General features: G+C 50.5%; 4 protein-coding genes across 4 annotated transcripts; 2 read left to right on the forward strand and 2 right to left on the reverse strand.

Annotated features, from left to right (window-relative positions):
• Nucleotides 1-7,605, forward strand: TGME49_215195 (tetratricopeptide repeat-containing protein; the record flags this gene model as incomplete). Its single annotated transcript, XM_018779681.1, has 13 exons — nt 1-246; nt 441-633; nt 1,316-1,472; nt 1,872-2,281; nt 2,556-3,005; nt 3,523-3,619; nt 3,879-4,109; nt 4,564-4,644; nt 4,741-4,912; nt 5,167-5,324; nt 5,889-6,022; nt 6,628-6,756; nt 7,218-7,605. Exons 1-13 carry the CDS (start codon nt 48-50, stop codon nt 7,603-7,605), a joined length of 2,799 nt encoding a protein of 932 aa, XP_018635702.1. The 5' UTR covers nt 1-47.
• Nucleotides 6,934-14,633, reverse strand: TGME49_215210 (hypothetical protein). Its single transcript, XM_002370799.2, has 3 exons — nt 11,089-14,633; nt 10,296-10,601; nt 6,934-9,980 (listed from the first exon to the last, which is right to left on the reverse strand). Exons 1-3 carry the CDS (start codon nt 12,076-12,078, stop codon nt 9,225-9,227), a joined length of 2,052 nt encoding a protein of 683 aa, XP_002370840.1. The 5' UTR covers nt 12,079-14,633; the 3' UTR covers nt 6,934-9,224.
• On the forward strand, nt 14,577-18,838 carry TGME49_215220 (hypothetical protein). Its single transcript, XM_002370800.2, has 2 exons — nt 14,577-16,024; nt 16,611-18,838. Exons 1-2 carry the CDS (start codon nt 14,887-14,889, stop codon nt 17,360-17,362), a joined length of 1,890 nt encoding a protein of 629 aa, XP_002370841.1. The 5' UTR covers nt 14,577-14,886; the 3' UTR covers nt 17,363-18,838.
• Nucleotides 18,458-27,375, reverse strand: TGME49_215230 (RNA recognition motif-containing protein). Its single transcript, XM_002370801.2, has 10 exons — nt 25,479-27,375; nt 24,405-24,792; nt 23,607-23,752; nt 22,985-23,124; nt 22,156-22,243; nt 21,423-21,521; nt 20,734-20,799; nt 20,264-20,395; nt 19,715-19,831; nt 18,458-19,172 (listed from the first exon to the last, which is right to left on the reverse strand). Exons 1-10 carry the CDS (start codon nt 26,430-26,432, stop codon nt 19,116-19,118), a joined length of 2,187 nt encoding a protein of 728 aa, XP_002370842.1. The 5' UTR covers nt 26,433-27,375; the 3' UTR covers nt 18,458-19,115.
• Nucleotides 27,376-27,476: the final 101 nt, after the last annotated feature.

The raw sequence follows: 27,476 nt of genomic DNA on the forward strand, positions 1-27,476 counted from the left end.
GAGCGGCAGCGGGAGTACAATCTACAACACTGGGAACCTACTCTTGGATGCAAAGCCCTAGAAACGACGATCAGGGGCAAACATGCAAGAACTCGCTGATCAACGACAACAAGGAGGCAGAACCTGCCTCCTCTGATCGAATCAACCTGCGCATGACCCAGCACCCAGCATGTCCGCGACTGGTGAAGAGATTGATGAGTGACTTTCGTCGCTCAAACCACAAGGCCTTGACAGAAGAAGTCATCTGTAAGGTATAGTACGTTTCCCGGTATTTCTATTATTAGCAGGAAGCCCAAAAGCTATTGAAAGCGGAGAAGGACTCAAAAATCTTGATGAACAAGGACAACACCGCGTTGTTCCACTGTACGGCAATTTCGGGTCTTCATACCACATTCGGATAATCAAATTGTGTCGATGCGCTTCTTGTGGATGCTGTGAAGCCTCCGTCATGGACGTCTCGTACCATCTGGCGTTCAACAACGTCGGGAAAGCGTACCAAGCCCTGAGCCTGGCTACCAGCTCCAAGCAATTATGCCGTGAGATGACGAAGATTAGTATCAAAGCAAGACGGCTTGACATTGCGCTGAAGTGTATTGAAAAACTCAAGATGCCGAAGCTGCAGGCAGTTCTGAGGTGTGTGCTATCCGTTGACACCTCTCTGTGAAACTCGGTGGTCCTACCTGCCACCAACTATCAACTCTGTTGCGTCACACTCGGCCTATGACACCAAGGAGACATTTGATGGAGTATGAGAGCTTCCGGCAGCTTGTACGTTAATTATATCGTTGTATTACAAATTATGGTGTGCAGAATTTCCTATGTTCCTTAATATCACAGCAATGCGCGGTGGTGGTGTACAGCATTCATAAAGAACTTGGCTTCTTGTATCACACAACTGGAGTCAAAAACAAACCGGACGGGACCATGCTGTCACATAAAGTGCTATCAAGGTTCGTCGACACCAGTTTTCTCTCTTGTTGACCTGCTATACCATGGTTTAAATTGAAGACACAACGAGACATTAGACCTACGAACGAGCGAAAGATCCACACACATGCTCAAGGAAAATTAGGCTTTCTTTCGGTATGGTGAATTCAGAAGAGAAGCCTTGTCCTACTTCATCATACGTTGGCCAGTTTGAGTGGGTTGGTGGTTGGCGGGCGCTTGAACGATCTTCGTTTTGGGGCATTGAGGTCGGAAGTGAGTTTTATCAACTGCTGTTTCGGAAATTTCATGTAAAATGGGTGAAACGTTAAACGAGGAAACATGCCTAGATGCCTCGTGCTCCCGTATTGCTACATTCTCCTTTTCACAGGAAAGCAGAACACCAAGCAGATGAGGTCAAGCTCGCATTTGCTGCTATCCACCTTGGCCTCGACGACGAAGTTGAGCCCCTGTGCAGGAGCTGCGGAAGAGCGGACCTTTTAGAGGCTTGGCTGCAGGCAAATGGTAGATGGGATGAGGCGTTGCAGGTCAGTCACAGACACACGGCATGACTTCCCCCTGGAAGAAGTCGAGGCGTAGCCTGCGACAGCTGACTACTCTCAACCCTTCCTTTGCCTTCAGACACAATGCGTGCGATGGGAATCAAACCCCAGCGCACCTCGATTTTTATTTTGAGCACGAAAAAGCATTGTAGACGATGACTTTCGTTCTTCCTTACAGTCAGCATATTAATTCTGTGCTGAACAACTGATGCGAACGATATGGCGGTGTTGCACTAAAAATGCGGCCTGTTCGAGGATTACCAAAGTTTAGCAACCAACCTCGCGGGTTTGCTGTCCAGAAACCATTCCATGTCTTTGGTAACCACTCACTAATTAGTCACAAATCTCGCGTTGTGCACCGCTTCCTCTTTCTAAACCCTACAGGTCGCAGAGCGAGCCGGGCGGCTCTACGCTCTCCACTCGCATTACTCCTATGGCTTGTACCTGGAGAACGCGGGGGACTATTCCAGTGCCTTAAATCACTTGCAGCTGTCACGCGCCATGCCGTGCAACCTTTCGAACACAGTGTCATCCGGATGTCCTATTTCTGAATCGGGTTATGGTTCTGTACCAGAACGACCGCTTGTTTCAGCGCAGTCAGTCAGCGATTTCGCTTCTACAGTTTCAGCTGAAGAAGCCAACTCGACCTCGTCTCCGACAGAGTCGTCCCTGCAGCATAAGACTACGATGGCCACAGGCTTGCGTTGTGAGAGTCCAAGGATTCTGCGACTCGCCGAAATGACTGGAGATGCCGAGGCTTTCCTCCACCGCCAAGCGGATCCACAGCTGTATAGGTATGCCTACCTGCGCGCACCTGTGTCAGTGTTTGAAAAACGCCCAAGAAATCACGGTTGCGTCTTTGGCCTTGCTTCACGTGTGAGCAGGCGGCAACCACAGAACCGAGGAAGTCAACCTCCTTGGAATAAGGTCAAACGACCGAGTGAATTCAGAATACGGCTCCGCTGTCGGCAACATCGTCGGTGAAAACAGGAGATCTGGACGGTGTTTTTAGTTGTTTGTTTGCTTGCTGAGAAACCGCGTAGTCTTGGCTGCTCTTGTGTGACCCAGGTGGCAGGGCTTCCGCATCGAAAAGCAAGCGTGGGAAGCAGAGCAGGAGCACGTCGCTTCAAGAGTCGTTTCAGAGCGTCACAAGCGGAGCCTAGTTACCTCAAAACAAGATGGAGTCGCCTTGGGGCCTCAAAGATCAAGCGTGGATTTAACCAACACGTTTGCAGGTGACAAAGTGCCTAACCAGCTCGATAAATTGGGTCCGCAAGCCAGAAGAAAGGAAGCCCTGCTGAAACAAGCGCTGATGTGGTACTCACGTGGAAATTTGCACAGCCATAAGGTTCGCGTGCTGTGCTCCATGGATCAGATAGACGAGGCAAGGAAAGTGTGCAGCGAAACAGGAGATCAGGAAGCGTGCTTGGTTCTTGCACATGAGTTGGAAAAACGTGGAGAAGTGCGCGAAGCCGTGAAGCTCTATACCAACGCCGGTAGACTACGGAAGGCGCTCAGGTATGGTTCGCCGGTAGATGGTGCAAAACACTATCAATCTACGACAGTGATTAAGTGCAGAAATGACTAGAAAGAAGCCGAAAGTTCTCAATACAACCGCGTAGGTTTCTACCGTGAGGACCAAAGATAGCATGTCTTTTAGCTTTTCTTAGACAGCCATCCCAGTTTGGCTACAAGCCCACCACCCTCTCGACAGCAAGATTTCCCCCACGATAAAGCAAGAGACCAGAAATGAAGGAGAGACAAAGACTGATATCCATGCATGAAGACAATGGTCCATCTATTCGTGCTACTTGACCCACAACTCCGTTTGGAAAGATACCCTACGTTGTGTGCTTTAGCCGGTGCAGCAGCTGCTGGGGCTGCTCTGTAACGCGGCAGCTTTCAGTCAATTTCCTGAAGGGTCATGGCAGTGCAGTAGTGTTTGGTTTCTGCTGAAGCAGTTGTCTCGAAAGATGCATGCAGCATCATTCGAACTGATTATTACTGCAGAGTCTTTTGCTCGAATGCACCACAGCTTGGGCCATCACGAGGAGTTGGACAGTGACCTGATGGCGGCTGCCCTGAATGCAAGTCCGGAAGATTTGGTAGCGGCTGCAACCTCCTTGTATGAGGTAAATGTGCAATACAGCCTAGAAGCAGGCGCCGGTGCAGCGTAGTTTAAATCGATCCGCGGGGTGACACCAGACAGAATGCAGTTGCAGTTTGGCTCATTAAGAGCTTCGGGGAGTTGTTGCTCGGGTGTAACTCCTCATGTCTGAAGCGCTCGAATGCTCAAAATGGGATACAGCTCACGGGCTCATATCACATCAGGAAAACACCGATATCGCGTTTCTTCAACGCCGCTGAATTCGAGATGAGTGTGCCTCTCAGCGGCGGGAGTACGAGAAGGCGGTGGCGCTCTTCCGCAAGGCGGGTCAGCTTGACACAGCCCTTCAAGTGTGTCTTGCTGCAAACTTGCGAGACTCTCTGAGACTCCTCGCAGAGGAAGCCACTCCAAGCAATGACCACTCTGTGATCGAGAAGTGTGCATCCGTTTTCGTAGAAGCGGGACTGATCGACAGGGCCGTCCAGTTGCTGGCAAAAACGAAGCATTTCGATTCGGTAAGTCATGGCATGGGGGCTGTTGCAAACTTCGATGCAGCCAGGACAATACACAGATGGGTTGGGGGTAGCGTTCACCAGAGCTGTACTGACACGTCTGGAGCTGCATGCAACGAACCACTGCGAAGCTGCGGAGGCAGTGCTGTGGCATGATTTCGTGGTTTTCTTGCAGCCGAGTTTTCCACTTTCCGAGCGGTTCCGGTGTGGAGTTGGCACGGATTCAAACGCTCGACTTGACAGGGCGGGGTGATGACGCGACGCTTTTTGCCTGAGTTCCACTCAGAAAGGTTACCTAGTGATATAGGGTCAATTTTCAACTTCTGGAAGTGTTGTGCATTTTCGCCAAGAATTAAAATTACTAAACCCGTCAACAGCCAGATGCACGACAGATACCCTTGTGCCTCTTGGTCATGTACCCTTGTTGTGGATATTTTGGTGCAAATGCGCTCTGTAGGCCTTGAAGCTGTGTGAATCGCACGACTTCGCTCTATCAGATAGTCTTGTCAATGCTCTCACTCCGAGCAAGGAAGACGCGGTGCATTGCATTTCTACAACAGCCGGCAACTGGCGAGACAACAGCCCAGCAGCCGGAGATTCTGAAGAATCAGGATCCGACCCGGATCGCGAAGAGAGAACAGCTCTCGAGGCCAGACGGACAGTGCTGGTCAGGCTGGGGAAGATTTGCCTGAGACAAAAACTGTTCCACCTTGCCTGCAGATCCTTTACTGCTGCCGCCGAGATAGTGGCGGCAGTCGACTGCCTCATTAAGACCGGGGACACTGACAAAATCATCTATTTCGCAAGTAAACATCAACGCGCCACGCGCCGGCTTTTTGCAAGTGCCGGTCGCCACACATATTATTGCGAGGGGGGGGGGCGGCCAGTTGCAGTTACGCTTAACGATTTACCCACGACACGATAAACTGTTTGTCGGCGCTTCTGAATCCATATAAAGTCGTTCAGACTTTTGACACGAACATTTGCGGTTCGAGTGCCCACTTTCTCCACTTCCGTTTGCAGCGCTGCACACGTATCGGTTTTGTTGTTTCCCGAATAGATACAGCCCGGCATCCTGACGTATACATTTCTGCGGCGAATTACTTACAAGGACTCGACCATTTCAGTGATGAGAAGTTACGCAACTCCATTGTTTCCTTCTATCAAAAAGCAAACGCCTTTCCCAAACTTGCTGCGTTTTATATCAACGTGGCTCAAGTAAGTGGTGACCATCAGGTGTGTGTTTACTGGACCGGAAGATGGCAGAAGCTGGCAACTATTCCTGTTTGCCAACGGGGCAGGCCGTTCAACCAAACACTGTTACAAGTGCAGCGTCCAATGGACATCAAGGATGTCACCAGCTTCCCGCTTGATAAGACACAAAATAGCTTGGTCCATTGTTCACACAGTACCATGAATTGTTGCCCCATGATACAATTGTAAAAACAATGCCCGCGACAAATTTGACTGGAGTAGACGTTTGGAAATTCCTGGCAATGCAACGAAGACCTTTTTGACACAGAAAGCAACGGTGGAGGATTTTTGGATGGTGGGAGTTCTTTGTCGCAGCAGAAAGAAGGTAACGTTGAATGACTTGTGCATATGAGACAACTTGTTGTCCAGCCTTTTCACCCACATATTCGATTCAGTGTAGACAAAATTGGCCTCCTGCGGTCTCCCATCTTCTCCTTGCTACTCACGGAGTTGACGTGCAGAGTACCCGTGCTCACATTCTTGGTTAACGGATTTGCTGAACATGTTGCTTTTTGACATATTTGGTAGATAGAGATAGAGGAACGCAGCGCCTACGAGCAGGCGCTCTCCGCTTTGCAAGAGAGTCGAAACTATCTCGTCCAATGCCCCGATGCGGAAAAGAAGATAGACCTGCTTGACGTTCGCATTGATATCATTACCAGGTATACGGAACACACATTGCTGCGACTGTTATTTTTGTGTGAAGCAAAGGTGTGGTGTTAACGAGGGTACCCTTCACCAGACAAAGGACTTGTAGCGGCCACCAAAACAGAAATCGAAGCAGTCTTCAGATTAGCTATATGACGTGCAAACCACGTCTTCCCTCTTTTTGTTAAGTGATTCGGCAGTGATCTGGCAGCATCGCTGCCGAACCGTCCTGATAAGCCACCGTCGCTGTCAAGTAGTATTTCCTGAAGCGTGGGTGCTATTGTTTTAACTTGCTACCCGTTGATTTTTCTTCTCCTTTGAGCTAGTGGTACGGCCTACTGGCTTCGTTACATGCTAATGCTGCTAATGCCTCTTTGCGTATTTGATAGAAGGCAGAGAAGAGATAACCAAAATGGGCCCGTGACGAGTGGCTTGATGCTGGACAACCTCCGGCTCCCAATCGTCCTCTGTAGATGGTCCTTTGCTTGCACGGGAGAGGTGTCACTTCTGACACGTGACTAAGCAGACGTTATGTGGTGGTACTAGCTACATTTAGAGGACACCACGTTTGTCTTGATATAGGACTACGTTCTATCACAACAACTGTTTGTTTCCGCAGATACATTGAGGCAACGCGACTTCGAGCTGAAGATCCGGATGCCATGGTTAGAGAGTTGGTCTCGCTCTTGAAGACTCCGGCTGCAGAAAAAGTTCTTAAAATTGGAGACGTTTTCGCTGATTTGGGGAGGTAAGAGCTGTTTTGTTCACACGCAGGCTATAGAAGTGTTTCAGTGTGCCGGAGAGCACCTGTTGTTGCATATTTGGCGCTTTCGCAGAACGCGCAGCACGAGAGAGAAGCAAAAAGCATGACAGTGACATTTCGTAGCAAATATTTAGTAACAGAAAGTCCTCGCTTCGTGTGATTCCGGTTTCTCGCCATTCTTACGCCACATGACATCTGGCCATCAGATAGGCGCGTGAGCAGCAATGCTTGGATGACCGCCTCATGCCGCCAAGATACAACATCGTCAGTTATGCGGGGGATATGGAAGACGTCTGAACCCCCTCAACTTAGTATATGCAAGATGATGCTAAAGAAAACCTCTTCTGGTGTTCTCAACAACTAATGTGGCGCCAGCAAGCTCCCATGCTACACTCTGTGGTGGCAACGAAACGAGTTGCCTGCTTTCTGATGCTCAAATACTGCAGGTACTATAACTCAATTGGGAATTTCGCCGCCGTTCGCCTTCTGATAAAGAAGATGCAGGAACGCAATCTACATGTACCTCCGTATCTAATCCAAGAAAGAACTGAAAATGCATGCGACGACGGAGGCTGTGCTGTCCTTGCGAGGGGGTTTAGCGATCACCACGACACCTCCCTTCGTCAGGTTGGTGCCCCCTCACAGTGGAGGGAGGAAGCCCCGAGATATCAGGACGTGTCACCTGAGCTGTCCCAAGGTTTTGATGAGCGTTCCTCCGCAGTTGCGTTCATGAGTGATTTCGAAGAGCCAGTGAGACACACGGAGAATGATGGACTTCCCGACGACCCTGTCGACAGTTATTGGGAAGACGCCCGCACTGTAGAGATGCGCTAGCGGCTTGAACAACAGTGAACACTGCCACGGTTCTCTTTCCCTCTTCGTCAGACGCGTGAGCATTTGCTGGACTCAACTTCATATGATACGTCAACCGAAACACCCTGGAATCAACCTGGAGACTTGGCTTATGAACGATGTCGTGTACTTTTTCAGCGTGTTTCCTTAGGCAGTGTACCATGCGCATGTCATGACATGACAGGAGGTGTCACTCTTGCTCTGGTGCATATCGCCTTCCTGTGATCCAACCACTAAAGGCTGGTGACGCACTTAGGACTTGTCCTACGAGCAGCTACCGCGAAATGACAAGTCAACCTTCAGAATAATCACATGTGTACTAAGCGATTCCTGTATCCCCACTAGGATGTCTATACAGTGTGAAGTGAAACGACCTAAAGATGTAACCAGAACAGGTGGCACCATGACGTCATTTATACGAGAAAACGAAACACAGCGGCTCTTTAGGCAGTGGTGGCTTTTCGCGATTGGACACACATTCGTAGACCTAATCCTGGTTCAGCTCCCCGATAAGGCAAGCATCAGCTGGAACAGTTCCTATCTTTCATCCGTGTGCGCCACTCTCAACAAACCAGTTCGACAGCGTAACCCGCCGCCCGCGACTGTGAGGCCCCCCCCTGATCCACCACTGTACGCACACTATACGTTTGCTTCGTCGAAACTTTTACCGCGTAAAAAGTGATCTCCGGCTCGCGAGGTTTCTCATTGGAACGGACGTCACCGGGATGAAAAGGAAAACGAGGGATACTGGCGCTGTGCTGCCGACGCAAACGGAAACACCCTCTCTGTTTCGTGAGTAAAGATCAGTTCGCATATTCATTTGTTCTGTGCCTCAGTGTGCTGCGGTGAGAAATACGAACCTAGAGTTCCTCTCCAAGATTTTTTCCTCCAGTTATTCATTTTTCTGCCCGCACGAGTTTCTGCAAAAACTCGTCGAATCCAGAGACAATATCGCACGACCAGATACCTGACAACCGCGCAGGCTGTGACAAGCGCTGCTACCACAGATGCTCCGTATTAATGGCACCGAGTGCATGATATTTTTGAAGCGTTCAGTTCGCTTAGCACACACCTTTTGTCCTCGATGCCACCCACGCTCAAGCTCAGTGTCTTTTTTACTGCGCTGTCCCTAGCTATTCAATGTTCGCGAAAAGAAAACAAAATTTCCACAGACTTGCACAGACAGACAGACGTCAGGGAGCGCAAGGTGGCATGCGGGCAAACCTGTTCATTGAATCCTATTTCTTCACCTCCTCCCTGTGACAACAGAAAGACCTACGGCCTCCATTTGGGCGCTGGCTACTGAGTTGGCGAGCCGATTTCCGTAGTGGTTGTTCGACGACGCGTAGGGGCTCGGAGGACCACATGCTCGCAAAGGCGTTTCATAATGAAAATTACGTGGATGATACACGTTTTCTTTCCAGACCGGATTAGACGGCGAATCCACTCCCCGCCGTCGTCGTTTGTATTCTCTTGCGAGGGCACGTCCCAAAATATAGTTGGCCTCCGTTTGCCTTATCTGACTCGTGAAAGCCATAACAGCATGTCGCGTAAGTACCCCTGTTTATACTGCGTAACACTTTTGCCACGCCTGTGCCATCTCAGTCGGCCAGCGGTTGAAAGCCAGTGAACACATCAGAAACATACCGATAACAAAAAGAAGCAGCATCCTGAAAGAACTCAGCAACTGAACTCACTGTTGCTTGACTGCTTGTTTCTTCACCTGTCTTGCTTCGGTGTTTGACGACGATTCTTTTGAGATTGCCGGCTCCTCCTGCCCGGACATAAGCCACTGCACACAGATCGGCGAAATCTTCTTCACTCACTTTGCCGCGCCAACTTGACAACTGACCCCGGCCGCCCACGGGTTCCACCCCTACCAGATCGTCTCGGCTGTCATTCCCACCCGCTTGCCACACTCGCCCTGCATGCACACCTGTGGCCGCTGCCGGTGCCGTTTCTGAAGCACGCCATGCCCTCCTGTCTCCCGTAGCTGAAGCTGCCGACGCACTTGCCCCTTCCGAGTGCTGTCCCTCGGCACTGTCTAGCATGAATTCTTCCCGGAATCCGCTACCCACCGTTGCACGATTTGGCCCAGCCAAAGTTTCAGAAAAGGGCCCGTTCTCTCCTAAACCCAAGCGGCGTCGCTCCTGCTCAATCAATGCATCGTACTGTGCGCCATCAACATTCAGTTGAGGCTGGAAATGTGCAGCGTCCACATCTTCTTCCCACGGTTGCCTCCTATTATCGTCCTCAAAGCGGATCTCAAATCCGAGTGTCAGGCGTTCCAGAAGCTCCATCTTGTCCAGCATATGCCTGAGGCCGTCGAGTCCGAGTAGTGTAAAGTCGGGGCCAACCTGACAACAAGAAGAACCGTAAGGAGTTTAGCAGTGAATTGACGGTGACCCAAAACCATTACTCCATTGAATCATGACGTATTCTTTTTCCGTGGTAAAATACGATAACATACCCCGGCTCTACCGAAGCTATCACACACTGCCCGTCTGTGTACGAGTTTCTTCCTTCGAGAGAGATTACGTTATGATATGTCGCGCTGGCAATAAACAGTTTCAAAACAATGTTTGTTCTGCCTGAGCAGCGGAAATGAATGCAGCGCCTAATCATCAACAGTTTGAGATACGTTTTTTTGCAGTACGTAGAGCGGTACGTACCTTCCACGACCAGTGGACACTCGCAGGCGGAAAATAGGAGATTTCGAATCTCTCAACAACAGGGAAGTTGCAGTTGCTCAGAATATAGCCCCACTCGAACGCCTGTGACCCAATCAGCGTAAGAACACGCAGCCGCGCAAAAGTCCGCGGTTTGAACGCGAACGGATTGTGCAGCGGCGTCTCGTCACAAAGTGGGTTCTCCGGCGACAGAAGGCGAAGCGACCGAAGAGTCCGAGCGTTTCTGTATACCAGAGCAGCTATCTCCTGAATGAAGATGGAGCCACCTGTGAAGGCTTGAGGTTGTACCTGTTAAACACACAAGAGAACGCACAAGTTCACATTTTTGAACCATACGACTAGTCGATTACGGGCACGTTTTACCCTGGTAGTGGAAATCTACCGAGTGGAGGTGTATGCTAAGCCTTTGAATTGATATGATCTCCTTCCACGTAGTTGACCGCGTTATCAGAACCGCGGGTAGTGTGACAACCAGGTACCGTTTCAGTGTGCCGGGAAAGGACGTGGGAACGTGAACCAGACACGTATGGTCAAGACGCTGTTACGTGTGCAGCGTCTCCACTTCTTCCTATTGCAATTTACGGATCCTGCATGTGCCCAGCCTGTTAGCGGAACTGACTCCACCCCGGCTATTAACCCGAAAGACTGCACACGGTAGCTTAAGCTTGTCTACTGAACCCAAACCTACGACTTGTTTCCAGGTAAGGACACCCAGTTACGCTCGAGGTTGAAACCTGAAGTTCTCATCTACGAAAAAAACACTTTCAAGCGTTACCTCTAGGTGCTGCAGCTGAACCATCTGCAGTAGCATTTGCTGTCTCTCGTGAATCTCCAGCTTTGCCCACTTCGCGTCGATGACAAGAGAGCGGATATGCGTGAACGCTCCAATTTCATCTCGAATTGTTGAGAAGAACGCCGAGCTAACGACTTGCATTCGAAGAATATCCTCTACATGAAGGAAGTGGAAGACCGCTTGCAGGCACTCAGCAGGACAGGTGTTGAAAAAGTCGCCAGGCAGCTGTTGGGAGGATGAAGACGACGACGATGATGAAGACGAGGGGGGCGGGAGTGCATTTCCACTGGAGAAGAAGAACAAATGACGAAGTGAATACATATGATATTTCTGGACTTCTTTCTGGCAAGAGTCAAAGGCCGTGGCTATGTGGCGAGCGCTGTCCGATATCTGTCGGTGTACTTTTTCACCTGTCTTGGACAGTGACAGTTGCTCGACAGCCGGTGCGGCTACGTGGTCACCTCTGCTGTTTTCATGTTTCCTCTCTCTTCCCGATGCCGCGTTACTGTTGCCCGCACATTCCTGATCCACTGCCCGTTGTCCTGGCGATTTGCGTCTCCCTGTGCATTTCATATCCCCTATGCCATCGTCCTCCGAGGACGATGTCGTTAGGTCCGATCCTTCCTGTACACTCCATATGTTCTCATTAATTTCCCCTATTGGATCCTTCCTCTTCAAATGTGAATGCTCTGAATAGTCATCACACACAAGCGTGCCCGTTTCCTCCCTGGCTACAGCCTCACGGTGCGGCAGAGTCCCGTGTGCACCCTCTGTTTCTTCCTCAGAAAGGGCAGAGAAAAAACGTCTTTTCTGCGCTGGTTTCGCTTCATAACCACGGGAAACATCGTCTTGCGCCGACGTGCACCCTGCCGCTCCTTCGAAGCCACTGCTTCTCGCAGCCGTCACGTCTTCACACAGCGTCTTGGGCGGAACAGAAAATTCCGGCCTCTCTACGGCCTTCACACCGTCCATGGTGATCCGATTTTTGTGTTTGACTAAAGTCCGCGTTGACAACTGAGTGCTGCCAGAGCTCTACGGCTTGCACTACATCTTACACATGCAATGGTAAGAGCACTGGAACAAACTGTAATCTCACTTCATAGCCAGCAAAAAGCCACTTTACTGCCTTCGCGTGGGTCCACCTTCGCGAGATCTCGACTGCGGTGGTTCCCAATCCGCAGCTCACGGTCACCGAGCGTCAAGTCCACGAAATCTACGCCACGTGCAGAAATAATAGGGCAAACACCTTCCTCACCGTATTTTTCACCCAGAACCGCTCTAAACGGTGCAAGATTCCTCTCGAAAACGTCGAAATCCATGCAGAGAGCCACCTCATTCGAGATGCGACCTTATCCACGGCTTGTGGCCGAAGGGACAAGTCGGGAGCACTACGACTTTTGACACAAACATAACGACGATCAGCACTTTGAAGTGACAGATGGACACACAAAAGTTTGAAGGGTGTACAGCCAACTGGTAAGAGTAAAAATGAACATTCGCGGACTGCAGCGCTGGCCCCAAGAATTTGTCACGTTCGAGATAAAAACGACACAGCGACACGCACGTTTTTGAATGTGTAACCCGGGGGCTACTAGAGACGAGATAGCCACGGCAGAAAACCAGCAAAACTAGCAGTGAGAAAGTTGCAACCAAGTGTGCTAACGGAGATTCGCCCGTGCAGGGAGCGAGCCCTTATTCCTGAGGCGGCAAGAGTTGTCTTCTGTTTTTTGCTGTCATTACCACATTCGTTTCCACATTATTTCCACAGAACATAAGAACTAATAACTGAAGGGTAGATCTGCCTAGCTAAGAACAAGTTTTCCACGAGAAGCCTCCAATAAAACCCAGGTCTTCCATCCTCTTCGATGCTGCGTTTTTCCTCTGAGCATGCAATTCGCAACGGGTCTCGACGGTAGCTCGCCGCCTCTATAAACCACTTGGACCCGGGCAAATCTCGAAACCAGCGGAGAAGAGTTTGAGTATATCAGTCAACATCACAGGAGTGTAATGAAATGGGAAACATGGGAGCGTTAACCCGACAAAAATGAGTTGGAATTCCTTTTACAGGAGACGGCTCGACGTCCGGCTGCCTCTGAATGTGCCGAGCTATAGCGATGTCGCCTCAACGCAGCCATGTATCGATGTTCTCAACGTGCAGTAAGGGGCGAGGCAGATATGTCAGCTGAAAGCACGAACCACTTTCCTTCTTTTTAGACTTTCATGAAATGGTGGTATCTTTTTGCTTATGGCGACATATGTCCTCTTCTCCCTCTGCACTTTTGCAAAGGCCAGCGCCTTCCCACATTCGAAGGATGAACTCTGTGAACTGATGCAGGAGGCATTACAGACTTTTCACTTTGTAGTTATCTTTGGGGATTCCTATGAATGTATACTAAGCCCAAAGCAGCCAGGTGCAAGCAGAACCGCTTGAGAGAGGACAGCGGCGGGCATTTGGAGCTGCTCTGCGTTTGCTTGCATCTCCGTTACTCTAGCCAAACGCGCGTGGTGCTTTGCAAACATCACTCTAAGTACACACACTATCGTGACCTTCCCCCTTCGAGTGGGCCGCGACGTAAAAACAACTACAGGTCTTGGAAGTCCTAATGCAAAACTAAGAGGGACCCCAGCATCTGACACACGTTGTTGCTGAACCCCCCACCAGCTAACGCCCACACCGACTGCAGAAACGAAGTGCCAAGCAACAAAAAGCTAGATGTGGATGTCATGCTTCTTCCCCCCTTTTGATCTTCGATATCGACTCCTACGCGCGGGCGTGTTCTCTTTCGCTTGCTACACCAGGCCCCTACTGAAAATCCATTCCTGATACGATGGGGCAGCTGGATTAACAGGTGTTCGCAGGTGGCTAACCGAGACAAGGGACGCACAGGTTTCGAAGCATGCGGCTAGGTGACAGAATATGATGCATTAGAAGCTTTATGGTAACTTTTCTTCAATCGCGAAAACGCGTAAAGGTTGCGGTCTAGGCGCAGTTCCGACGCTACCGTGTGATGTACACGGCCGGCTGGTATGGCCACGAGTTAAAACAGTCTCCCTCAACACACCAGAGCGCTTCACATAATAGCGCTAGGAAGGACTGGAGGACATCCGTTTTTGTGTTCTTCCGCAACCGTCTTAGTGCTTTTCGACCACCTCTTCGTATAGAAGTCATGGAAAATGCACTGACACTAAGATGCAAGTTCGAGTTCTTTTGTCCGATTTTGCATCGTCGCGATGCAGCTGCCAGTATGTTTCATGATGAAATGAACCGGCAGTGATTGATCCCAACTTCCCAGGCGAACTGAAACGACGCAATTCAAGGAAACAACTGTTCGTAAGCGCAATTGTTTGGAAGACACAAAAAGCAGATGTTAAATTTCTTCAACGCAACAATTCCGCGTCTACGCTTCAAACCTGGAACCAGCATGACGAACGAAATTGCAGTTTCTGTAAGAACACATACTACTAAGCTCTTACTGTGAAGACCGATGCCGATGGCTTCGCCTGCTGTCACCAACACAAAGGTCCTGCTGATGCTCCTGAGATACGTCCAGAACGAGGCCGGGGACACACGGCTTCAACCCCATGAAATTAGAGACGCGTCCTCTTAACCCACCAGAGGCTCGCGACTCTTCGCTGTGGCGTCTCAGTTAATATACGAAGCGAGCAAACGGCGTCCTGTTGATTTGTGAGATTGACTCTCCGGATTGAACACGTCTTTCTTTATTTTCTAAGGGATTTCGTGAACCAAACGCGGTGAAGTAGTTCCTCAATGGGTTTATTATGTGGTTTTTGCCTTGCCTGGACAACATGGCATCTACAGCATCGTGTCACGGCTCAGCAGCGCTTCTCAGCCGGAAGCGATGCATTTTCACACCGTTCCGTGTCAGGACAAAATGCTTTCCGTGTTTGGGAACACTGCTGATGGCTGCCGTTGTAGTCGTAGTGTCTCAGGTGCCGGTATCGTTTTCTACCAAGGCGTCCTCGGCTACTGAGGACGAGGGTTTCGTACTAGCCGATTTAGTTGGGGAAAATAAGGATGAAGAGAAGGAAAAAGTTTCGGTAGCGTTTCAAGGAGATGACGCGAGGGTATTACCAAGTGGTGAAGGGAAGGAAAATGCTTCGGTAGCATTTCAAGGAGATGACGCGAGGGTATTAACAAGTGGTGAAGGGAAGGAAAAGGCTTCGGTAGCATTTCAAGGAGATGACGCGAGGGTATTAACAAGTGGTGAAGGGAAGGAAAAGGCTTCGGTAGCATTTCAAGGAGATGACGCGAGGGTATTAACAAGTGGTGAAGGGAAGGAAAAGGCTTCGGTAGCATTTCAAGGAGATGACGCGAGGGTATTAACAAGTGATAAAGAGAAGGAAAAAGTTTCGGTAGCGTTTCAAGGAGATGACGCGAGGGTATTAACAAGTGGTGAAGGGAAGGAAAAAGTTTCGGTAGCGTTTCAAGGAGATGACGCGAGGGTATTACCAAGTGGTGAAGGGAAGGAAAAGGCTTCGGTAGCATTTCAAGGAGATGACGCGAGGGTATTAACAAGTGGTGAAGGGAAGGAAAAGGCTTCGGTAGCATTTCAAGGAGATGACGCGAGGGTAATAACAAGTGATAAAGAGAAGGAAAATGTCTCGGTAGCGATTCAAGGAGATGACGCGAGGGTATTAACAAGTGATGAGGGCGATGCAGGTTTGGACGCTGCTCCCAGGCAGGAAGATGGCAGCTTCAACTTACAGAGTATTCAGAGAATCGTGGACGAACTGAAGAAAGAACAGGAAGCAGCACGTGGATCCACGACGGACGAACCTCAGCAAAAGACTGAAGAGATCACAGAGGGAGCAGAAGCACGGGAGACGGAACAGAAAGTGAAGGACTTCGTATACAGTGAAGGTGTTGATATGGAGTCATACGTGTCGGGCAGCCAAGGTACGGATCAAATATCACTTACATCAAGAAAGGAGAGCTTTCTTTATTTTCGTTCGTCGACAAATGGTGTGCCACACGCACTCTTGCCCATGCCATTCCAACCCGAGTTGTTTTTTTCTTTTCATATTCGTCCTAGAACACTGACAATCTCCATAGGAATACCACATTATGAACTGGGGTCGTACTTATCGTGAAACCGCCTTCATTTTCATTTTACTGTAGATTAAATCCATCACCTTGCCACCGGTGATTTGTTTTGTGTAGTTTCACAGCTGCCCTTTTTTCTCTTTTCATGAAACTGTATGGTTATCTTCGCAGCAACCATGATCCTGCAGTTGCTATGAGCACTTTACTTGGTGATTGTTCTTGTGGGAAGCACATCACTGCATTCATGAACGCGCATGGCATGATGTTGTCCAATGGAAGCCTTTTCTTCACACAACAGACAACTCGGTGAATTGCCACCAAATTTACTTGCAAGAGGAAGAACACTCAGTCATCTCTGGTTCACTGGGAGAAGTATTCAACTGGTGAGTCGCACTCGACTGGAAGCTCTTGAGTGTGTTTGTGATGCGTATGTGTGCAGGTTCCTACATGCAGAAGGCTTTGAAGAAGTTTTATGATCCACAGTCTCTTCTTGAACCAAGTGGACTGAAGGCTTATTTCGAGTTCCACATTGGCATCATTGAAGATACCAGTAAATGGCTTTCGCATAGGTCAAGGTATTACAGGAGTTCTATTGAGCCGACAGTGTTAAGTGGTCTTGCTTTAGCCAGAGTGTTCGCGGCGTCCCTCGAGGTCGTGTTGGCAGAGGCGCTAACCGAGATAGAAAACCTAGAACGACTGCGGTACCAGAAAGCTGACCGAGAAGCCTTCGAGCGTGCTCGAAAGAACCGCAAACTTGGCGTGTTTGTGTTACGCCTTCGGGAGTTATCCTGGATGCTGGATGCAGTCTTTGGCGAGGTGTCCGGTACAACACGAGCGTATAGGTGCCCGCAGGTATGTGTTACCATAAGATGCCGGTGGACCTGTGAGATGAAGAAAACTTTACCAGCAGAAGTTGATTCACTTGTTGCTTTGACGACTCGGTTGGCAAGCATCTTCGAAACCATTCAGGCATTCATCGACGCAGATGCGTACATTGGCTGTCTACTGGGGGCAGGGAAGTCTCCCACGTTCGAACACCGCGAGGCGGAAGCGACACATGCGCGACACGCACACAATTTGTCCAGCAACGTAGGCGAATTTCAGCGACTCCTGAAGGGGACCGGAGGAAAATTGTTGCAGCTTCGCGAAAGAATGCTCGACTTCGCCTCTTTATTCAAACCCGGGCACTAACCGTGGAGCTGTTGTTTTTCGCTCCGCTCGTTACGAGATACACGCCGGTCACATACACATTGCACGTCTCGCGGAAGGGTCGAGTGCGAGTTCACAAAACCGGGTCTGTGGAGGTCCGAGTGCCCAGCGTGTTCGTGTTGGGGTTCGACCAGCGCTCTTCAAACTGAATTCCGAGCATTTGTTTTGGACTTTCCTTGTACGGAAGCAACCCGCGTCCCCTGCTTTCTTTACTACCCCTACACTGCATGTGAGAGTCGGGACCACATCGTATGCGAACTGTTTATTTGTCCCTGCGTTCTTGTTGAAGGTTTGGAACGTCGTTTTCGGGCGGGGCTTGGTTTCGTGACTTGTTAAAACCACACTGACTGGGTTGTGAGCGCCAGGCGCCGATTTCTTCAAACGGCCTTCCCGACACGCACCGTGTTTCGTTCTCATCCATAAGATCTGACAGTGATTCCACCCTTTTTCCTTCCGACGATGTATGCATTTTTCAGTGGTTGTAGGAGTAAGGGTACTGCCTCTCGTTCTGAACGACAGTGAGGTGCCTAGTCGCCAGTCCTTGGCGAGTCGTCGGAGTTTAGTTGCACGGATGAACATTTCGTTCACCGTTCGGCGTTGTTGATGGCGTGCAGAAGAGGAGAGGGCAGGGGCGAGGGTAAGCGGGAAGCTTCACTAGAACTGAAGGGGTCACTGTTGTACTGCGTTCTGCGTAAACATCTCTTTCTCACAACCCGTGATGTGAGAGCTAGTTTCCGGCTTGTTCGATGGCATCTTGTATTCCACGGCGCCGTTGTCCTTATGTTGTCAAACCCCCTCTAAACGACCACTTGTCTGTTTGCGCAACGTTTGAAAACCTGCCTCTACCAGCGCAGTCACAGGAAAGTTGCTATTATACAACCGTCCAAGGTGGAAATTATCATATCGCAGGTTCGGTCTAAATCCCCGTTATATTATTAGATCACATGGCTTCGGTACTTTGAGATCATACTAACGGCAAGAAGAAAAGTGTGTTTCAAAGTAAAGGGATGTTTAGCCGGGAAGTCAGCGTCTCTCCCAATCAAGTATGTTGGACATTTTGCATCTGCCATTAACATATGAGAATAAAAGGCAACGTGAAGCACGGTATCAATACCTGCAGGGTTGAAGATGTGCAGAACTATCATAGTGGTCAAAGGGTTTGGCGCTTCGTTCGCGACTTAGTTGATCGAAGGGTCACCCTAAGATTGGAGAAAGTACACAAATACTTGGTGAGGTGTGTGTGTGTGTGCGTGAACATCACGGCGCGAATTGTAACGCTTCAGCAGTGTGAGAGGCTTCAACCAAGCACAGCTTTCTTTTTCGGCTCGCAGAGACTGAAGTGCCACGCAGTTTCGGTGCTGGACAGGGGCCGTGCTCGTGTCGGATTTGCGAGAGTAGAACTTCTTTTAGAAGATCTCTGTGGTGCACCCTTCCAGCGCAAAGCCGCATCCCATATTCAAACGTGAGTTCATTCCTGACTTCATCCACGCTACCGCATCATCGCGTTTCATTCCTAGCCTTCCACCGGCACAACCCTTCCCCGTTTGTTCACCGGAAAACGCCGGTTCCGAAATACGTGGCTTTCTGCTGGAACACCACCAGGCTAGCCCCGCTCTCTTCCTGCTAAGACAGAGGTCGCTGCACGACGCCTCTTCCCTCGTTCCCCGCACCGGCACAAAAGAAAATAAAGTTGGTATCGCCTCCCCAACTGGGGATCCGAACTTCCCGAAACTCTTTACTCTTCTGTCTGCACCTCAAATTCCTCGTCGCTGCTTTGCTGGGATATCCACTCCTGAGCAAAGATACACGCACAGACAGCTCAAGTGTGTAGGCACGCAATCATAACTGCACGAAAAACAGCGCCGGCGCTGCGTGTTCAAGTCGTCTAGATGTATACATGCACAAAGAAATGTGCACATGCATGCAAATGTCGACTTTCCGTTTCTGTTAGAGGAACTCAGGACCGCATGCATTTCTGGAAATAAATCTCCTGAGCGTCGGACCCCCTGCCGCCGTGGACGCATCGAGATAAAAGCAAAACACAGCTCTTCTGTGATCTCAATACACGCACATTCACGCCGCCTCGACGACGAAAACCCTCTGGTCAAAGCAGAAACGTCAACTGTCCATTCGCAGTCTCGCCCCGAGGTTTTCCCCTCTGCCCCCGTTTCTATGCTGAGACTTTCGTGGCTGATGCGCCGAGCGTTATCCCTGACACATTCTCGCCAGAGAGAAGAAAGAATGAAGGAACCCAGGAGCCTGGCGACTGAACTGGACTCGAAAAGCATCCAGCATCGCGACCTGAGGCAGGTCGAGAGCAACACGGTGACTCACCCCGAATTTGTCGAGACGCTCCTCCTCGTCGTCCTTCTCTTCCTCGATGTCGTGCTTTTCCTGGGTTGCGCCTTCGTTCTGAACCGCCGCTTCGGCTTCCTGGGTATCGCCGGCAGCCTGAAACAAAGGAGTCGAGAGAGAACCGCCATTCAAACACACCAGTTCCCGTAGCTCTAGACTAACGCTGAGTCTGAAGTTCGTCACCTTGTTCTTTGATCCTGTGTAACACACAGATGCTCCTTCTGCCATTCGTTAACTGGGGCTCGGCACAATCACGCCACTTGCAGCGTGAAGGACCGAAGAAGACGCGATTCCTAGATTCTTCAAAGACACAGACGAGGACATAGACTCGAGAAGGAGGCATGCAGCTCAGAGCCCCGCGATGAAAACTGGAGACAAGAAAGGAAAAAACGAAAACAAGGAAGCAGGAAGCCACGACAATGGAACACGAAGTAAGGGAAGTGAAGCGTGCAATGGCAACAACGAAAAAAACAACGGGAAAAAGCAGACCAGACAGGAGCAGAACACGACGAAAACGGAGTTACTGACTTGAGGTGTGACAGGGGTGACCGCCTTCGGCTTTTTGAGGCGAGAGGGGAGACAGTTCGCTTTCAAGTCGCTGCGACCGTCGAAGAAGAAAACATCGAGCTGCCGGCCATCGAAGTACCGTCCCCGAAATTGCTGCACACAGAGACACATTTTCGGAAAGAGGAAACGCGCTCAGGGACAAAACGCGCAAACGCCGTTTTCGGAAACCTTGAGGTCCTGCTAAGGGCGAGAAGGGGAGACTCTTTCAAAAGAAGATATGCTTGCTCTCTCAACTGCTTCACAGGAAAGCTAAGATTACTATCTCGAGTGTCTCGAAAGGAAGATAGGGCTACTCTTTCGAGTGTTTTAAGAAGATATAATTCCTGTCTCGAGTAATGCAAGAGAACGCGTTGATTACAACTTCGACTGCTTCGAAAGAGAGGTTCACTCCCTCGAGTGACTCTGTCGTTTCACGTGAAAAGAGAACTCACCTCGATAATGCGCTCAGCGTCTTCCGCTGTCTTCAGCTTGACGCACGCCACCCCCTGGACGTGTCTCTGCGAGAACAGAGAAGGAAGAAACATTTTCTGATTATCGGTAGCACACATCCCGAGTTCTTCTTCGTGCCAATCTACTCTGGGAGTTCAAAAGTCGTTCGAGACTCCGTGAGAGGAACAAATCTAACGGAGACGAAAGACAAAGCTTAGTTCTCTCGCGCCGAAAGCAACGGCCACTGGGGAGACAGGGGCCACCGAAGCGTCGAGGGCTTCTTCACATCAACCATCTTGCACCAGTCTGCATGCATGCGCGCCCTTAAACGGGTCAAGCTGCATGCCTTTATTTCCTTAAAACGAGGAGTCACGACTTCTCACCACGCTAAACACAGGAAAAGCGATGTGCTCAATCACAAACGTCTCGCCGGAAGTGGTGAGGAGCTGCAAGGCGCTCACTAAATGCATCAAACGAGATCTACCAGTGCCTCCGTTTCTACACAGAGTCAACAACCACGACCCATCAACACAACTCTCATTTCTGTTTGCCGACATCTATCAACCTGTTCATCTCTATCTATCTATCTATTTATCTATTTATCTATCTATTTATCTATCTATATCTACCTTTCTACAGCTATGATGTATTTCTATATTGGTGGAAAGAGTGGGAAGTGGAAGAGACTTACAGGAATGACGGTGACTTTCTCTGGCTTGGCAAATTGAGCAATTTCGTCGAACAGTTCTTGGCGAAGTTCCTCGTAGAAGGCGTCGCCTTCTTCGTACAGCTGAAGCCAGCAAGACCGTTGCATGCAAACACAGACACTGCGATTTCCATGAAGAAACAACGCTTGAACAGTCCCGCGTGTAAGTTTTTGAAAGGCTCTCAGTAACCATGCGGACGCGTCGTCCAGAGCCCTCGAGCATGATCTGCACAGAGCTTGTGTGCTTTAGCGAGGAGTCAAACAATGCCGCCGAAAACCGAGGGAGAAAAATAGATATACATATACATCTATTTTGCATGCACGCATGCGAGTACAAATGCAGAGACACAACAAATGTGTATCTACACGAAGGAATGGAAACACGCATGAGAATTCACATGCCGAGAACATACACCAGCGTATCTGTATACATGTCGAGATGCACTTTGGGGCGGATGGCAGTTTTTTTGCGTTGTTTCCATGTCGCTCTAAAAGCACCAGTGAAAGCAGCCACATACGCACCCCTGCATCTTATAGCTTAGCAGAACGTGTGAACGCATGCAGGTTTCCAGCGCACAGCACGGTACTCAGCTGTTGACCGAGGAGAGTCCGACGTTAAGCCTCTAAACGTTTATTGTTTCTACACGAATGACGGGGGAAACGTCTCTCGATCTTGTCCAAACGTCCGTTTTGCGTCCTTCACACCTGAGACACGCACCTCCGCTTCTTCGCTCGAGTAGGTTGGTTTCAAAATGATAATGCGCCGCCCAGAACCGTCGTCGATGGCGTCTCCCCAGCTCAACAACCTGACGAAAGAAAGCCGACACGGAGCAGAGAAAATCTGCCACTGCGTCTCTAAACGCATGCATCGACATCCATTCCTACGTGGACGAAGCTGGAACTCTGCGAATAGCTCCACAACAAAAAAACCTCAGGATCTGCCCAGGTATGGGATGTACCTGGGGCTCTATAAAGTACTACACCACATCTGTGTATGTCGACCTAACTATACCGATACGCCTCCATCGATACGTATACATCTTTGTCTATTTATAAGTGTCTCTCTTTCGTCTGTCTATGTGTGCAGGCCTCGAACAGGATATATACACGAAAATGGAGACACTTGCGCTTCTCTCTTGTCATTGCAAAGTGAAGAACCTGCCCTGTCGCTTCATCACCCAGCCTCACGCACACGCACGCGCCTTTCGGACACCCCTCAAATCCAAAAACATGCACATACATCAAAGACACCATATATATGTATATATCCCTATTTATATGTCTTAGTGTAAATGAACAAATATATCCCTACACATACATATATGCGCAGATATATTTTAGTAGCTGAAGGAACACTTTCCTTGATACGAGTATTTGAACATACGAATACGTGAGCGACTACGCTCCCCTTTTTCACCATGGTCTCGCCTTCGACTAGGAATTGCACAAGAACGATGCTAGGCGCATGCAAGTTCTGGACCCCTTGCAAAGCGTCTGCACTTTTGCGCATGCGCGTCAAGAGCTTCCCGGAAGGAAAAAACACTCACCGTTCTTGCTCGTATTTCGCTGCTAAATATTTCCTTCTGTCCCTCTTGCCAGTTCGCGACTCCGCAGAGCCTCCTTCGCTTCCTTCCGTTTTGGGGCTCGTGCCTTGTCCCGCCTTGGGAGCAAATTCTGCGCGCTGGACCTACAGCAGAAGAGACTCGAAGTGCACACACTCAAACTGCATGCATCTAGAAGAGAAACGCAACGTCACAGCATTCTAGAGGAGACGGTTGCACACTTATCGATCAGTATACGTATATGGAAGAAGGCGCAGCGCTTCCTCGTTGGTTCTCGCTCCGAAGTCGTCTAGTCGCGATGTCCCTGAGAATCTGTTTCTATACCTTCATCCGCCTCGATCTATCGCTACACCCGTATCTACTGACGCACCTGTCTATCGACTCGCACAACTGTGAGCAAATACAGAAACTGAGGATTCGCAGACACACTCGTGTACTTGTATTTTCTATCAACTGCGGCGCGTGCATGGGTGCCTGTGCGCATCGGCATCGATGTCTTTGTTCTTTTATGGTTTCATGTGCTTCCACGAAACACTCGAGAGAACCGCGGTTCTCACGCAGAGGGGTTTCGGCCGTTTGCGTGAAGCAGAAAAATCTTCCTTGGTACCTTGAGAGTGCATGCGCCGTCGCGGAAGGAAAAACCATCAAAGTATTTGATGGCGATGTCGACCGAGTTTTCGTGAACGAAAGAAATCAACGCGTCGCCTTTGCAGCGACCTGTGTCGTCCGTGTACACCCGAATCTTGGGTCGCACTGCACAAAGCCGGAAACATGCGAGACAGGGAAGCCTCAATTAGAGGACACAGAGCAATCTCTTCCTCGGGAGTTCCATTTCGACAACAATTACCATCCTAGTTACCATCTTGACTTGGCTCTGCTACCACAACCGCATTTGGTTCCGAGAAACAGAGACTTCTCAGATCTGAACCAGTCGTGCGACCCACAGTACACGCTCCCCAGAAACGGGTGTTTCCACCCCGCGGTGTCCCAGTGTACAAACAACGGAACGGCGGACCCCCGAGGAGCAGACAAGAGCAAGAAGGAGGAAGCAACGCCACCGGCGAAAGCAAAGAACGGAAAGTCCGAGATGACGAAAATGTGAGAAGCAGAGAGAGCGATCCTGTGAACCTTGTGGTGATGCGGCGTATCTGGAAAAGCGAGAGAGGCGGCAACGCACCAGGAATCTCTTAAAGAAGGGCGTCTCCTAACTTCTGTGAATAAGGTGAGACACCACACTTGCTCAGAGACGTCTACACAACTATAGATGCATACATACGAAACACCTCGACACAGCACATGCAGGAAACGGATCGCCACTCCAACTGGCCGCGCCGAGCTTCACCGGCCGAACCGCACTTCGCGCACTAAAGTGGACTGTCTATACACCCTGTGGGAAGCTGCCTACGGGTTTCGGGATCGATTTTGAAGACCCCCGCCTTCTTGAAGATTTCGGCGAGCTCCTCTTCGGTGCAGTCTGCGGGGAGATTCGCAACGTAGATGTTCGGATTCTTCCTCCCGGCGACCCACCGCCCCTCCTGCTTCTTCTTCTTCAGCCGCTGTCTGTACATCCGACGCTTCTCCGCGTTGGCTTCCTTCTTCTGTCGCTCAGCCTCAGTCAGCTCCCGCGTCCGTCCCTGCTCTCCCTCGCCTTCAGCTCGGTCCACCTCTTCTTCTGACAACCCCGGAAAAACCATGTCCTCTCGGTTCTCTGCGACAGCAGACTCATGCTTTTCTGGCGAAGCCGCAGGAAGAGCCTCCGCTTCTGCCAACAACGAGCAGAGCGCTTCGTACTCCTGAAAAAACAATTGTACCATATATATATATATACATATTCAGGTAGCTAACGAAACGCAGAGTGCGTTGTACGCCTGGAAAGAAAATGCATAGATGCACGTAGCCCTTGCTTCCGTGGCGTTACACACCTCAGAAACGATTCACTTGTGTGGAGCGAATAGGAGACAGCGAAAAAGAAGCGTGGGAAGGCATGGGGAACAATGGTCTTTAAAGCGAGGGAAAGAAAAAGCCGAGCAAGAGGGAAGAGGGGGGAAGACGAAACGAAAGAGGGGTATCGGAACTTTTAAATTCTGCGTTCTCGTCACCTAGAGGGCCGAGGCAACACTGCAAGCATTCATGGCAACCTCACGAGACAAAGAACCTGCACATCGAAGGAAGACACATCCTCCTCTCTTCATTTGCTTTCTTCCTTTTCCTTCCATAATTCGCGACTTTCCTCGTGTAGACCCGAACGTTCTGTCCTCAACGTCCTCTTCACTTTCACCTGCTCACTCTTCTTTCTTCTCTGTGCTTTTCACCTTCTCCTCTCCAGTTGCCTCTCGCCGTTCTTCCTTCTTCACTTCCATCTCTTCTTTCCACTTCTAGCCCCCGTTCCTTCTCTCTCACGAACCCCACTTGCATCCTTTCTTCTGTCCTTCCTCCTCTTCTTTCTCCGCGTCCCCTTGTTTCCGCGCCCCGTCCTCACCTCTGCAGTGCGCCAGGTTTTGCCGGCTAGGTCGAACACCATCCGTACGCCCTCGGGAGTGACGTACTTGAACTCTGGTGGAACATCCTCGAGGCGAGCGGTCTGCCCTTCTTTTTCTCCGCCGTCCTCCTGTGCTTCCTCGAGGTCTCCTTCGTCTGCTTCCTGCAGAACCTTCTTCAACTCGTCCGTGGAGCACAGTGGCAGCCACGCGGGCATTCCAGGTTTCCAGCACTGCGTGTATCCATCCACCAGGCAATGCTGGAAGTAAATCCTCACTGTCTCTGCCGAGACTGGACCTACGACGCTGGACTCGTTCCCTGTCGCGAGAACGCCCTGTCTGTCTCCACCCTTCTCTTCTTCCGTCTCCCCCTCTCTCTTGTCTCCTTCTTCTCGCTTGTGTCCTTCGCTGTGCTCTTCTCTCGAGCCCTCTCCCTGACTCTGAGCTTCTTGCTGCTTCTGTTGAGAGCGGAGAACAGCCATTGCGTCCTCCGTGAGAATGAGATACCACTCTGCTTCCCTCTCCTTCACCGTGTCTTCTCCTCCCCTCACCTCTGCTTCTCCCGGTGTTTTTTCCTCTCCTTCTTTCACCTCTGCGTCTCCATCGTTCGCTTTCTCCCCGCTTTCTCTCATCTCTGCTTCGGCTTCTCCCGTCGCCTTTGCTTCCACGGCCTGCGCTCCAGACGCGTCCGGGGCTTGGGTGGGAGGGTCGGAGGCGACCGCGGCAGCCGCTTCGCTCTTCGAGGACACAGAGGGAATAGACGAATTTGAAGAAACAACGAGGCTCGAAGGTTGTTCACTCTGCTCCTTAGGAGAAGATCTTTGCAGTGTCGACCGCCTTCTCCCTCTGGAGGAGACGGGAGACGACGGAGAGGGCGAAGGAGGCGAAGCGTTCTCGGTCTCCGGAGTGGCAGAAGTCCGAGCATTCTTTGCGGTCCGCGCACTTCTTCGAACCATGGTGAACTTGCTGGAAAACAAAGCTCCAAACAAATCTAGAAATCCAAGAAAGTCCTCTCCACCCTCGGCGAAGCCTTCTTCATTCCCTCTCCTTCGTTCCGATGTTCGGCACTCCTTTCTCGGCTTTTGCTTGTCTCTTCTCTCCCTTTCCTCTGTCTCGCTTCCCCCTTCAGGGCCGCCGGCTTCTGTCTCCACGAATGCCTTCTCTTCTCTCGAAATACGGGGAGACCAACCACAGGATACCGAGTCCAGAGAGCCGTGAAAAACGCAGCTGTGGCTTCACGCGTGGATTGACACGTGAGAGAGGTCGGCGACGAAGGGCAATTCCGACAGAGGCTTCTTTCGGGAGACTTCGGGGACTTTGTTACGTTTATCTTCTGACGTCGAACGGAAAATCCGAGCAGCCGCGCCGGCGGTTGAGAAGACACCGAACGGACGGCGACGCAGACCCGCCACACACGGCCTGCAGGAGAGAAGACGCATTCGCTGGAGGAAAAACTTTGTCCAGAAGTTGTGTTTTGATGTCGCTGCTTCCGGGCGCCTTCCCGCTGCTCACCACGACGGGGTGCATGGACAACTGAGACGCCTCGGAGAAGCTTCTGCCGCCGTGGAGAGAGTCGAAGACACTCGCCGGCGGAGAACGAAATGCGGGGAAACGGAGAAAGGGAACGAGCGAACACCTGGTGAACGAGGGCGGGACCTCGAGAAAACCGAGTGAGTTTTCTCACGACAAAAAACCAGAGAACCACGCACAGGTTCCCCCGTGTTCACCCTTTTTCTCTTCGACTCATGCGTCAGCAGACATCTGCACAGAGAGCATGCCCTGGGCGCGCCAACGGCGAGTCGACATGGAAACGCGAATCGCCTTCTCCTGCTCACGCTGTTTCCAGGAAGATGTTGACGCGTTTGCTCAGAAGGAAAGAAGAAGGTGTCTTCCGTCTAGAAATTTATCTTTTCTCTTCCTGCGTCTCGCAACTGTCTGCAATCGATAGCGCGCCGCACATGTACGCGCTGCGAAAGGTGTACATACACCCGGGGACAGCT

The sequence above is a fragment of the Toxoplasma gondii genome, chromosome X, assembly GCF_000006565.2.
Source record: "Toxoplasma gondii ME49 chromosome X, whole genome shotgun sequence".
NCBI classification, from domain to species: Eukaryota; Apicomplexa; class Conoidasida; order Eucoccidiorida; family Sarcocystidae; genus Toxoplasma; species Toxoplasma gondii.

Coding starts and splice junctions, on each gene's coding strand:
- TGME49_215210 (XM_002370799.2), bottom strand. CDS start 12,078: ATGGACGGTGTGAAGGCCGTAGAGAGGCCGGAATTTTCTGTTCCGCCC. Junction 10,602..11,088: donor TTCAGCTGCAGCACCTAGAG/GTAACGCTTGAA, acceptor TGTGTTTAACAG/GTACAACCTCAAGCCTTCAC. Junction 9,981..10,295: donor GTGTCCACTGGTCGTGGAAG/GTACGTACCGCT, acceptor TCTTGTTGTCAG/GTTGGCCCCGACTTTACACT.
- TGME49_215220 (XM_002370800.2), top strand. CDS start 14,887: ATGTGGTTTTTGCCTTGCCTGGACAACATGGCATCTACAGCATCGTGT. Junction 16,025..16,610: donor ATACGTGTCGGGCAGCCAAG/GTACGGATCAAA, acceptor GTATGTGTGCAG/GTTCCTACATGCAGAAGGCT.
- TGME49_215230 (XM_002370801.2), bottom strand. CDS start 26,432: ATGGTTCGAAGAAGTGCGCGGACCGCAAAGAATGCTCGGACTTCTGCC. Junction 23,125..23,606: donor ACGGCGCATGCACTCTCAAG/GTACCAAGGAAG, acceptor CTTCTGCTGTAG/GTCCAGCGCGCAGAATTTGC. Junction 20,800..21,422: donor AGAAAGTCACCGTCATTCCT/GTAAGTCTCTTC, acceptor CTGTTCTCGCAG/AGACACGTCCAGGGGGTGGC.